The sequence below is a fragment of the Moschus berezovskii genome, chromosome 24 (assembly GCF_049115385.1).
Source record: "Moschus berezovskii isolate FMDL1 chromosome 24, NW_MosBer_1.0, whole genome shotgun sequence".
In the NCBI taxonomy this organism is placed as follows: domain Eukaryota; kingdom Metazoa; phylum Chordata; class Mammalia; order Artiodactyla; family Moschidae; genus Moschus; species Moschus berezovskii.
The window spans coordinates 53,544,156-53,558,693 of NC_142483.1; the positions used below are offsets into that span (position 1 = coordinate 53,544,156).

General features: G+C 38.2%; 1 protein-coding gene across 2 annotated transcripts in view; it reads right to left on the bottom strand.

Annotated features, from left to right (window-relative positions):
* PDCD6IP (programmed cell death 6 interacting protein) overlaps positions 1–14,538 on the bottom strand; it is a 69,915-nt gene that overhangs the window by 18,165 nt on the left and 37,212 nt on the right. For both annotated transcript variants that reach the window (XM_055414696.2, XM_055414695.2), the window contains exons 8-10: positions 10,566–10,788; positions 9,135–9,258; positions 2,864–3,041 (exon numbers count right to left, since the gene is read on the bottom strand). In XM_055414696.2, the coding sequence (XP_055270671.1) occupies positions 2,864–3,041; positions 9,135–9,258; positions 10,566–10,788 (525 nt within the window). The remainder of the gene's footprint in view (positions 1–2,863; positions 3,042–9,134; positions 9,259–10,565; positions 10,789–14,538) is intronic.

The following is a 14,538-nucleotide window of genomic DNA, read 5'->3' on the forward strand; positions in this document are numbered from 1 at the left end:
TATGAAAAACTTAACAGCTTAACAGTGAAAAACTGAAAGGTTTTCCCCTAAGATAACGAACAACACAAGTCTGTGGACTCTCACTGCTTAAACCAGGATTTGAACTGGCTGGTGCAATTAGAGTAAGAAAAAAAGGGCATCCAAAAGTGGAAAGGAAGAACTACCTCTAGTTGCAAGTGTTATGACTTTTTATAAGAAAAATCCCAAGCAATCCATAAAATAACTATTAGAGATAATAAACAAATTTAGCAGAGTTGCAGAAAACAAAATCAACACACAAAATCAGCTGTATTTCTATAGCAATGAAGAATCCAAATAGGAAAAAAAGATAATTCCATTATAACAGCATCAAAAAGAATAAAATAACTAAGAATCAGTTTAATCAAGGAAGTAAAATACTTGTACAGTGAAAAGTATAAAACACTGCTGAAAGAAATTAAATGGTAAGACACCCTCTGTCCATGGACTGGAAGCCGTAATACTGTTAAAGATCAGTAATATTCCTCAAATTGATCTAAACATTCAATACAATCCTCATAAACTCCTACTAATTTTAGGATTTTCTACATATAAGCTCAAATCAAATCATACCACTTCACAGCCACAAGGATGGCTTTTTTTTTTTAAGACAGTTGTTCAGGTTAAGCAAGGATGTGGAGAAATTTGGAACCTTCATACACTGTTGCTAAAATGTAAAAGGGCACAGCTACTTTTGCAAACCAGTTTCACAGTTCCTCAAAAAGTTAAACACAATATTACTGTACAACCCAGTAATTCCACTCCTATGTATATAACCCAAGAGAACTGAAAACAGGTGTTCAAACATAACCTGTTCACAAGTAACAGCATTATGCTGAATAACCAAAAAGTGGAAACATCCCAAGTATCTATCCCTGATGAATGGATAAATAAAATACTCAATGATACAGCCACACAATGGAATATTTAGCCACAGCAAGAAATGAAGTACTGACACATGCTGTGCCATGAATGAACCTTGAAAAGATGCTAAGTGAAAAAGGCAAACTTCACAGGCATGATTTCATTTATCTGCAATGTCCAGAATGAATAAATCTATACAAACAGAAATCAGATTTGTAGTTGCCAAGAGCAAGGGGAATGAGAGAAAGAGGAGTGACTGTTAACTAGGACAGGCTTTCTTTTGGAGGTGATGAAAATGCTCCAGAATTAGACTGTGTTGGTATTCACACAATACTGTGAATGTACTAAAACCACTGGACCGTACACTTAAAAGAGGTCAAAATGGGGAAATTTTAAATTATGTGAATTTTACCTCAAAAAAAAAGAAAAAAAGACACATGTAAAATAAATGTAGGTGATTTATGAAAGGAACCAATTAAATATCCTTATTCTGGAAATGAAATATATGGGGGGAAAATGCAATAGAATGGCTGAAGAACACAAAAGGCCGAGCTAAATAGCCAATTAATGAGCTGGAAGGCTAGCCTCAGACAGTCTCCCACATAGAGAAAAAGTAATAGAAATGTTAAGAGATGTGACTCGATGGACATGAGTTTGAGTGAACTCCGGGAGTTGGTGATGGACAGGAAGGCCTGGAGTGCTGTGATTCATGGGGTCGCAAAGAGTCGGACATGACTGAGCGACTGAACTGAATTGAACTGAAGAGACGTGAAGAACTGACTCAGAAGCACTACCATCAATCTAACAGGAATTCATTAGGAGAGAATGGAGAAAAAAGAATACCTGAAGAAACAGAACCCATGAACCTAAGATAGAAAGGGTCCAACAGATCCCAAGCAAGATAAATTTATCATTTAAAAAATAAATTAGTGGACACTTCAAATTATCTGAAAACCAAGACTGGAATTAAATTTGCTACCAGAGACATAAACACTCAAAAACAGTATCAGCTTCACAACTTAATAACTTAAAATGAGACTAAAGTACAACCAAGAAGAGAATAATGAGTCTAACTCAAAGGCTTTTAAGAAGATAAAATAAATAAAAATACCTCATAAGAGAGGCAGACAACAGACATACCATACACACTAATAAAGCCAGTTTTTCCTTAATTATGAGATGAGATTTTTCACATTAATATTTGTTTCATTTTAGTTAAGCCCTCAAGTATATATTCTCATTCCCAAGGTTCACACTGTCATAGTACGTAAGGACTCTGTCTTTGCCCCAAAGTTTTTGGCAACAGTGTAAATACAACTTCCTCTGATAGTTAACTGAAAGACTGAAACATCATGGATTAAAAGCATTGATACCAGAAGTCACCTAAAAGAGACATGACTCCTAAACTGTCAAAAACCAAAATAACCAGTATGAACACATTTATAGTTAAAGAAATAAATGTATCAATTAGTAGAAAGAGGTGAAAGCACCTTAAAAGCAGAATAACACTGGCAAATAGTTGACTTTACCCAACAAACTTCAGTGCTACATTCCTATTGATAAAATGCCCTTGCCACCTAAAGATGAGCATGGTGGGCTTGGAAAACATATGATGGCCTAACTTCCTTAGTCTGATTCCTTGTTCACCAGAGATTGAATCTTTCACAAGAAAAAAAAAGTCCTTAATAATGAAACAGTCTGAACAGTTTGATATACTTTTCTCACAGTATACTAGTTTCACACAATGGTCATGTAAGTTTCATTAATGTGCACTTATATACCCTTAAGACGTATGAACCCATTCTCACTCAGAACTCCTCTTGAGGCTGAAGGGCAGACTATGAGCCACAATAAATTCATCTGAATGATGAGTGCTACCCTGTGAAACCAGAGGAAGAAGCCTCCTATACCAATCCCTGCTGGACACCAAGGGGCCAAAGAGTATTTTATTTACCTGAAAAGCAAACCTCTTAAAACATACCTCATCAAGGATTTCTCTATTTCTTTGCAGAAGTTCAGGTAGCTCTTTGATCAACTGATCAACAGTCTGGATGCCTCCCTGTTCAATCACAGATGTGGACTTGGTCAATATAGACTGAGGTACGGTATCTCCAGATATATCTTCAATTGCTGCTGGAAGATTAAGGGAAGCTAACACCCTGAAAAAATGAGATACTATGTCATCTAAAGGTTTAATCCTTCTTTCAAACACTAGCAGCGGAGTTATCACAACAAAAAAGTGGATAAGCCCTGTAAATGGAAACATAAAGCAAAGACAAAGGATAAACAGAAAATCAGGAACTGATAAAATTAAACAAAAAAAAATCATTAGAGAATTAAGTTAGATTCACAGTTCAGAATTGAGAGCCAAAATGTTAAAAAGTTACATTAAAATATACTAGATAGATACCTTTGGCTCACCGGTTAAACTTTACTTCTTTCACTTTAATTAAAAGTCAAAAATTCTATTTTAAAAATGCGATCTTTTATCACACTCCTGATTGTTATACTGTCAGTGACAAAAGAGAAGTAATACACTAAATAGTTATAATTTCAAATCAGTTCAGTTGCTCAGTAGTGTCCGACTCTTTGTGATGCCACAGATTGCAGCACGTCAGGCCTCCCTGTCCATCACCAACTTGCGGAGCTTACTCAAAACTCACGTCCACCGAGTAGGTGATGCCATCCACCCATCTCATCCTCTGTTGTCTCCTCCTCCTGCCCTCAATCTTTCCCAGCATCAGGGTCTTTTCCAGTGAGTCAGTTCTCCACATCAGGTGGCCAAAGTTATGGAGTTTCAGCTTCAGCATCAGTCCTTCCAGTGAACACCCAGGACTGATCTCCTTTAGGATGGACTGGTTGGATCTCCTTGCAGTCCAAGGGACTCTCTTAAAAGTCTTCTCCAACACCACAGTTCAAAAGAATCAATTCTCTGGCGCTCCGCTTTCTTTACAGTTCAACTCTCACATGACTACTGGAAAAACCATAGCTTTGACTAGACAGATCTTTGTTGGCGAAGTAATGTCTCTGCTTTTTAATATGCTGTCTAGGTTGCTCACAGCTTTCCTTCCAAGGAGCAAGTGTCTTTTTAATTTCATGGCTGCAGTCACCATCTGCAGTGATTTTGGAGCCCCAAAAAATAAAGTCAGCCACTCTTTCCACTGTTTCCCCATCTATTCGCCATGAAGTGATGGGACTGGATGCCATGATCTTAAGTTTTCTGAATGTTGAGCTTTAAGCTAGTTTTTTCACTCTTGTCTTTCACGTGCATTCAAAGGATCTTTAGATCTTCTTCGCCTTCTGCCATAAGGGTGGTATCATCTGCATAACTGAGGTTATTGATATTTCTCTCAGCAATCTTGATTCCAGCTTGTGCTTCACAAAACCCAGCTTTTCTCCTGATATACTCTGCGTAAGTTAAATAAGCAGGGTGACAATATACAGCCTTGACATACTCCTTTTCCTATTTGGAACCAGTCTGTTGTTCCATGTCCAGTTCTAACTGTTGCTTCCTGACCTGCATACAGGTTTCTCCAGAGGCAGGTCAGGTTATCTGGCATTCCCATCTCTTTAAGAATGTTCCACAGTTTGTTGTGATCCACACAGTCAAAGGCTTTGGCATAGTCAATGAAGCAGAAATAGATGTTTTTCTGGAACTCTCTTGCTTTGCAATGATCCAACGGATGTTGTCAATTTGATCAATGGTTCCTCTGCCTTTTCTAAATCCAGCTTGAACATCTGCAAGTTCACAGTTCACGTACTGTTGAAATCTGGCTTGGAGAATTCTGAGCATACTTTGCTAGCATGGGAGATGAGTGTAACTGTGTGGTAGTTTGAACATTCTTTGGCATTGCCTTTCTTTGGGATTGGAATGGAAACTGACTTTTTCCAGTCCTGTGGCCACTGCTGAGTTTTCCAAATTTGCTGGCATATTGAGTGCAGAACTTTCACAGCATCAACTTTTAGGATTTGAAACAGCTCGACTGGAATTCCATCATCTTCACTAGCTTTGTTCGCAGTGATGCTTCCTAAGGCCCACTTGACTTCACATTCCAGGATGCCTGGCTCTGGGTGAGTGATCACACCACCACTGCAGTTATCTGGGTCATGAAGATGTTTTTTTGTACAGTTTTTCTGTGTATTCTTGCCACCTCTTCTTAATATCTTCTGCTTCTGTTTGGTCCATACCACTTCTGTCCTCTTTGTGCCCATCTTTGCATAAAATGTTCCCTTGATAGCTCTAATTTTCTTGAAGCGATCTCTAGTTTTCCCGTTCTATTGTTTTCCTCTATTTCTTTGCACTGATCACTGAGGAAGGCTTTCTTATCTCTCCCTGCTACTCTCTGGAACTCTGCATTCAAATGGGTGTATCTTTCCTTTTCTCCTTTGCCTTTCACTTCTCTTTTCTCAGGTATTTGTAAGGTCTCCTCAGACTACCATTTTGCCTTTTTGCATTTCTTTTTCATGGGGATGGTCTTGATCACTGTCTCCTGTACAATGTCACGAACCTCCATCCATAGTTCTTCAGGCACTCTATCAGATCTAATCCCTTGAATCTATTTGTCACTTCCACTGTATAGTCATAAGGGATTTGATTTAGGTCATATCTGAACGGTCTGGTGGTTTTCCCTACTTTCTTCAATTTAAGTCTGATTTGGCAATAAGGAGTTCAAGATCTGAGCCACAGTCAGCTCCCAGTCTTGTTTTCACTTACTGTATAGAGCTTCTCCATCTTTGGCTGCAAAGAATATAATCAATTTGATTTTGGTATTGACCATCTGGTGATATGCATGTGTAGAGTCTTCTCTTGTGTTGTTTGAAGAGGGTGTTTCCTATGACCAGGGCGTTCTTTTGGCAAAACTCTGTTAGCCTTTGACCTGCTTCGTTTTGTACTCCAAAGCCAAATTTTCCTGTTACTCCAGGTATCTCATGACTTCCTACTTTTACATTCCAGTCCTCCAAGAACTCCAAAATTACAACTCACTGCTGAACAACTGTCGACGGAAGAATGTTGGATCCCACCAAAAAAAGATATCCCACGTCCAAGGGCAAAGGAGAAGCCCGAGCAAGATGGCAGGAGAGACAAAATAGCATTTAGAATCAAACCCCATACCCACCAGACACACTCAGAGGGCTCAAACAAACCTTGTGCACACCAGGACCCAGGGACTTACAGCAGAACTTAAACAGGACTGGGGAAACAGACTCTTGGAGGGTACAGACGAAACCTTGTACACACCAGGACCCAGGAGAAAGGCCCAGTGACCCCACAGGAGACTGACTCAGACTGGCCCGTGAGTGTCCAGGAGTCTCCAGCAGAGGCGTGGGTCAGCAGTGGCCTGCTGCGGGGCTGGGGGCACTGAGCGTGGCAGTGTGCACGGGACCTTGTGAAGGAGGCAGCCATCATCCTCATCACCTCCACCACAGTTTGGTCTCGGGTCAAACAACAGGGAGGGAACACAGCCCCACCATCAACAGAAAACTGGATTAAAGATTTACTGAGCGTGGCCCCAGCCATCAGAGCAAGACCCAGTTTCCCCCTCAGTCAGTCTCTCCCATCAGGAAGCTTCCATAAGCCTCTTATCCTCCTCCATCAGAGGGCAGACAGAATGAAAACCACAGTCACAGAAAACTAACAAAACTGATCGCATGGACCACAGCCTTGTCTGACTCAGTGAAACTATGAGCCATGCCATGTAGGGCCACCCAAGATGGAAGCGTCATGATGGAGAGTTCTGACAAAATGTGGTCCACTGCAGAAGGGAATGGCAAACCACTTCAGTATTCTTGCCTTGAGAACCCCATGAACAGCATGAAAATGCAAAAAGACAGGACACTGAAAGATGAACCTCCCAAGTCGGTAGGTGCCCAACATGCTACTGGAGATTGGTAGAGAAATAACTCCAGAAACAATGGAGAGGGCGCCAAAACAAAAACAACACCCAGTTGTGGATGTGACTGGTGATGGAAGTAAAGTCCGATGCTATAAAGAGCAATATTGTGTAGGAACCTGGAATGCTACGTCCATGAACCAAGGCAAATTGGAAGTGGTCAAACAGGAGATGGCAAGTGTGAACATCAACATTTTAGGAACCAGTGAACTAAGATGGACTGGAATGGGTGAATTTAACTCAGATGACCATTATATCTACTACTGTGGACAAGAGTCCCTTAGAAAAAATGGAATAGTCCTCATAGTAAACAGAAGAGTCCAAAATGCAGTACTTGGATGCAATCTCAAAAACGAGAGAATGATCTCTGTTCATTTCAAGGCAACCATTCAATATCACAGTAATCCAAGTCTGTGCCTCGACCACTAATGCTGAAGAAGCTGAAGTTAAATGCTTTTATGAAGACCTACAAGACCTTCTAGAACACCCAATTTCACATCCTCTAGACATAATGTCAAGAGGACATAATTGATGTACATATTAATACAGAATTTCCATTTGTTTTGTTTTGTGGCACAATAACTATTATTCAATTATTTCATTTACATAATGGGAGGAATACTAAGGTAAACTTACGCTGCCTTCCTGCTGGAAAAAGAATAATGAGGTCAAAACTCATTCATTCATCAAAATTAAAAACATGAAAAAGCAAACAAGACTAGGGGAAAAAAAACCTCAGTAACATATCTGACAAAAGATTTACCTCTAGAATATTTACCTCTAGATTATTTAAAGAACTCTTTAAAGATTATTAAGAAGAAAAATGAGCAATAGATTTCAACACTTCACGAAAGACATGAAGGGCTAATAAGCACATGAAGAGTTGCTCAACATCATTAGTCATCGGGGGAATGCAAACTAAACGACAATGAGACACTGCTACATATACACTAAAATAGCTAAAATCAGAGCGACTGACAATGTTAAGTTCTGACAATGTGCCAAGAAAGTGCACTTCTCAAACAGCGTAGGAACAGTGACTCTGGAAAACCATGTGGCCATTTCACGTGAAGTAAACATACACTAACCAACTATATCCTAGGTTATTCGCTCATGAGAAATAAAACATGTCCACACGAAGATGTGTACCTCAATGTTCGTAACAACCAAAATGTCCATCAGTAGGTAAACGTAACAAACTATTTGACCATAAAAAAGAATACTGCTAAGCAATAAAAAGGATCAAACTGATACATATATCATGATTATGCCAGGTGAAAGAAGCCCAAGACATTTTTAATATATACTGTTACATGCTGTAGCATACATGATACATTACTATAACAATACCATACACTGCATATAGCATACTATATATATGCAATGTACTGTTGCTGCTGCTAAGTCACTTCAGTCGTGTCCGACTCTGTATGACCCCATAGACGGAAGCCCACCAGGCTCCCCCGTCCTTGGGATTCTCCCGGCAAGGACACTGGAGTGGGTTGCCATTTCCTTCTCCAATGTGTGAAAGTGAAAAGTGAAAGTCAAGTCGCTCAGTCGTGTCTGACCCTTAGTGACCCCACAGACTGCAGCCTACCAGGCTCCTCCATCCATGGGATTTTCTAGGCAAGAGTACTGGAGTGGCTTGCCATTGCCTTCTCAATGCAATGTACTATCACACTGTAAAATCTACATATTGCACACACTATAATGATTACATTTATATTAAAATTATATAAAAGGTAAAACTAACCTATGGTGACAGGGAGCAGATCAGAAGTGGCTAAGAGGGTGAAGGAAAAGACCCTGAATGGAAAGGCATGAGGGAATTTTTCTCAGGTGATAGAAATGTTCTCTATCTTGATCATGATGGGTAGTAACATGGCCACACAGACTTATCAAAAAAGAACTATACACTTAAAATGGATTTATTTTGTTGTGTAAAATTATACTTAATATATTTTTTAAAACGATAAATTATTTTGTCTTCAATCCTCCAAAAACAAGAACTTGTTCAGAATACTGAATGTACATGTATCTGAACTTTAAAAGTTCATTTCTACTTCCCATTTCCCTCAATATCCCCAAAATACAAATCAGTGGCCACATATTTTCACTTTGTTTCAGTAATTAAATTTCTTCCAAAAATAAATAAATAAATAAATTTCTTCCAGTTATATCTGCTTTGTTGTTGGGGCTCAGTAAATATAGTATCCCCAAGAAATGTGTGTGTGTCTATATTTGCTATTTCAAATATCCTTAACATTCAGTTCTAAGCTCAGAAAAGTACAATGTTCATAAATAATCCATCAGGAAACATCAGAAATTTAGATAAATTTATGAAAGTTATGCCCTACTTACCCATTTGCCAAAGTGGTGGCTTCCCTCATCTGAGCAATTGATCTGTTAACTAAATCAGCTTTCCTCTGATTATAGGCAGCCAAAGACTGCTGGACTGACACAGGAACCATCTTCTCAAACAGATCTAAAATGAGGAATCAATTTCAACAAAATTTTAAGATGAAAACTCAAACTGTAAAGTGACTATTCATATCTCCTTCCCAATATTCACATTAAAAGTCTTCAAACATTTAAAGAACAAAACTAAATCTATTGGAAGGACAATGATAAAGAGAATTTTTAGAACACTGTATTCACGGGCAATGATAATGAAGGCTTTTCCCCTGAACTTAATTTTCTTAAAGATGTGTTTATCATTAAGTTTAAGGGATCTTTGGTGAAGAAGATCTACACAAGAGAAAACAATACTCATTCACTGATAAAACTGACCATAGTACCATGGTTTCCAGCTCTACCACTTCCTGGCTCTGCAACCTTGAGCAAATGACTTCACCACTCTGCATCAGTATACTCAGCAGTCAAATAGGGATAATAACCACACCCACCTCACGTAGCTGCTGTGAGAAGTAAATGAACTAATATTTTAAAGTGCTTAAAAGAGTTTCTGGCACATGGTAAACACTTTGAGCTTATTAAACAGAAGTAAGTACAACAGTCCCATGGTATCCTCAGGGGACTGGTTCCAGGACCCTCAGTGGACCCCAAACTTCAAGGATGCTCAAATATCTTACATAAAATGGCACAGTGTTTGCATATAACTTACACGTATTCTCTCAAACACTTTAAATCATTTCTAGCTTATTTATAATACTTAATACAATGTAAATGCTATGTGAACAGTTGCCAGAGTACTGCAAATTCAAGTTTTGCTCTTTTTGGAACTTTCCGGAAATTTTTTCTGTGAATATTTTCAGTCAGCAGTTGCTTTGAATTCATGGTTGTGGAACCACAGATACAGATGGCCAACTCTAAAATAACCATCCAATAACTCTGAAATATTAGATCCCTGGGGTCTCAGCTGGAGGCTACCATATATTGCATAGACCTACAATAGTCAAAGATATTATGACATTTATTTATCTGATACAACCACGACTCCAGAATCTTATATGTTTAAAGTCACACTTATATATGTTTATTTTTAATACCAGAATCTTAAATAACAAATGTTAACAAAAAGACAAGTGCTCATTTAAGTCTTTATAATTACTCGGTTTCAAGTTTTCTGACTCTGTTGTACACTTTATGCTTTACCACCATTTACTGTCCATCTTAAAATTTCACTGTTAACATGAATAAAATTCATTTTGAACATGAATAAAATTATATTCAAAGCATACAATTGCAACTATGTGATTTTCACTACAAAAAAATAGATTAAACTGGAGAAAAAATAAATAACACTAAAGTGCCTCTGAATAGCTGACATACCAGTGAATTTCTGGCTGATGGGTACATTGACTGGAGTAGATTTCACAAGTGTGGCTTTGCCAATAGGGTCTAGATCTTTAAGGTCTGGAACTCGATCGTGATAGATGAAGTCATTATCCTTCTTTGCTGCAGTAAGGGCACGGTTGATTTTGTCAGAAAATTCCTTCACATTGACATATTCATCATAGCGAGATGCCACTGTTTTTATCAATTCTGCTGCATGCTAGCAAGAAAATGTTAAAAAAGAGAAAAAAAAAGTTTTCTTTTTTTCCCAACAAATATCCAAGCTTTGGTTTTTTTAAAAAAATCTTTAAAAGACTAGCATTACTAGCACTGTAATCAGCAGAACAACCTAGCAATTCTCTTATCAAATACCAAAATATCAAAAGTGAAGAATACATAGCAGACACCCCTCTAAGACATGAATGAATTACCAAGAGAGTAAAAGAAATCAAAACTATAAACTGACTATCAAAACTATAAACTGAAAGTTGTCTCTGGCTGTTGGCTATTTCTGTATCCAAAGGACTAGCAATTAAAATGCATTAAAATCCCCCAGGGAGGCTTAAGACAGGGGTCTTGAAACTACCTAAGACAGCAAAGTAGAAAGAAACATCCCCTTCACCGCCCCACCCCCACGTGAAGGCAGAAACCTCAAAGGGATGAAAATGGTGGGTCAGAAAAAAACTCTGCAACACAGGAAAACAAGGAAGTATGTCATGTCAGCAACAATCGGAATTTTTTCTTTAGAAGTTGCCCTCGTGATACAAGAGACGAACATAAGCCTTACATAAATTTAGGCCTCACGAAATAAAATAGATAATCAAGTCAAAAGCTATTGAGGATAAATTCAGTAATATAATGTTTAACATCCGACAGTTTCCAAGAAAGATATAAACTTCACAAATGTTTTATTTGAAAGCCTTTATCTATATAAACAATTATAATAAAAAACTAATAAATCTATCCATTTTATTATCATTAGAGTGGATGATTTTAACACTCTTTGTCTCAGCAATAAACAGACCAAGTAAACCAGAAATGTTTAAGATTACAGAAGTTCTGAACAACACAATTAATGAGTTTGATTTACCAGACATGGAGAACCCTGGACTCCACAATTAGAGAATACATAATAGTCTCAGGCTTATAAAGAACATTTGTAGTGACCACATGAAGACATTAAGCAAAAACACCAAAAGAGAAAGTAAAAACACCAAAATTACAAGATTATAAGGATGGCTTAATGTTAGAAAACCTATTTATATAATTCTCCAAATAATAAATTTAAGTTTTAAAAAATCAAATTATCTCATAGATGCTGCAAAAGCGTTTGATAAAATATTCACTCTTGACATTTCTTAAATCTTAGTAAAATAAAAATAAATATCCAGTTCCTTAATACGTTAAAATCTTAACCCTCAGCGCTGATATCATGCTTAGCAGAAAAATAAAATATTCCTAGAGTTGAAATAAAACAAAGATCACCAGTATCATAATGAACACTGACCATGTAAAAATAACCAGACAAAACAATGAAATTAGAGGTTTAAAATTTAGAAAAGAAAAGGAACAATTTATTATTTACAGGTGATATATTTATTTGCATACCAGAAAAATCTTAAAAAACCGACTATTCTAAGAGGTAGTTTAGATACAAAATCAACATAGAAAATGCAGATAAACCACCACCAATCTGAAAAGATAACCAAAAAATATAATTCAGTTACTAGCAATGGAAAGAAAAACAGATATTTTAAAATATTTGTGCAAGATTAATATGAAAAAGAAATAAAGATAATCAAAACAAACAAAAGCTACATCGTTAGTGTAAACTAGGAGATGGGAATGACAAGCCACTCCAGTACTCTTGCCTAGAAAACCCCATGGATGAAGGAGCCTGGTAGGCTGCAGTCCGTGGGGTCGCTAAGGGTCGGACACGACCGAGCAACTTCACTTTCACTTTTCCCTTTCACACACTGCAGAAGGAAATGGCAACCCACTCCAGTGTTCTTGCCTGGAAAATCCCAGGGAAGGGGGAGCCTGGTAGGCTTCCGTCTATGGGGTCACACAGCATCGGACACGACTGAAGTGACTTAGCAGCAGTAGCAGCAGCAGGAGATGGGAAAACATACAAATTTAAACGACGTTTTAAATGTGCACATCAAATCTGACTTGTAAATGTGAACACTCTCCTAGATAGCAAAATACGTAGGTAGCAGGAGCAAAAGAAATGCTGAACAGAGCAGGAGAAACAAGGGAAGGCTAAGGGCCCACCCTGAGGGGAAAGTGCTTAGTTAAGCAAATCTGAAAACAATGAAATGCAATGAGGTGACAGCTGCCAGCTGATGATAAAGGGAAAGCCAAATGGCCTCCTGGAGCCACACAAGGGTCAAAGGAAAAATGGAATACTGAGGGACCTCGTCCCAAGAAGGAAGATAACGACAAGAGCAGGGATACTGGGTAAGCAGAAAAGAGGGCAGAAAAGTGGGCAGGAGGAAAAGGGATGAGCACTCAGAAAACACCCACAAAATACAAACTGTCGCTGCAGACAAATCACCTGGAAAAGCAAAGGCTGTGCAGAAGTCGAGGAAATATAGGCACAAAAGTGGAATCCTTCCTACACCAGGCTTTGCGAACCAGAGGGGAAGGGCCCTACACAAGAAGGCTTGGAAAGATACCCCGTGTTCCCCCGACCCAGGAACCTCTTCAACTAAAATCAAGCTCATTCAAACACAAGTAAGTCAAAAAGCATTCCATCTGCCTCAACACAAAGAAACCACAAGGAAAAAGGTGAAAATGAGCAGTGTAACTTTTCAACAGATAACGAAAATTCACCAAAGAAAATGTTGCCACAGGGAAACACTGGCCATCCAGTGGTTAGGACGCTGCACTTTCACTGCTGTGGCCCCAGGTTCAATCCCTGGTCAGGGAACTAAGATCGCGCAAGCCATGCAGCACAGCCAAAAGAAAAAAGAAAACGAAATGTTGCGACAGACGAAAGAACACTGCCAACTAAAAAAGATAAAATAAGCTAAAAGATGTAAGGATGCAATCACAGTACCAAAAGACACAAAATATGAAGAGATGATATTCAGATAGCAAGATAACAGCAGGTTAATACTCAGGTGACAGTGGATGATATTCTGAAAGCAACAGAATGTGAAACGAGACCCGAAGAACTCAGTGAAGACAAATATGAAATCATTTAAGAAAAGAAAGACGAATATTTATGCAAAGAACATGAAAGGGATAACAGGTATCACAGAAACCACTGTAAGAAACACACAAAACAGGAAAATGCACAGACAATTCTCCACAGCAGTTGGGGAGCAGAGGCCATTACAGACTGAAAATTCAACAGACGGATCAACCACATGCAACGTGAGGACTGTACATGAATCCTTATTTGAACAAACTATAAAAGCACGTTTTAGAAAAAAATCAAAGAAAACTAAACTAGGTTTGGGTAATATTAGGTTACTAGCTTACGAACTGGTACTAACTGGAGTAGATAGGATGACATTGTGGTTTTAATTTTTTTAAGTCTTACCTATTAGAAGCATATACTGAAGTAACTTAAGGATGAAATGATACGTGAGATAGCCGTAAATACATCAAAAAAATAAGAGGAAGGGGGAACAGATGAGACACAGAGAAAATATTGATAATCACTGAAACTGGGTAATAGATACTTGATGATTCTTATTTTTATATATAGGTTTGAAGCTTTCCATAATACTTAAATAAAATTCATACAGATGCATAAGCAGGAACAATCAAGAAAATTCAGGGAATGAGAGATGATTCACTACCAATTAGGTATTAAAACAGTCTAAACTGTCAATCATTCAAATGGTATCTGTTCAGTTCAGTTCAGTCACTCAGTCATGTCCGACTCTTTGCGACCCCATGAATCACAGCACGCCAGGACTCCCTGTCCATCACTAGCTGGAACATAAACAGATAAAAC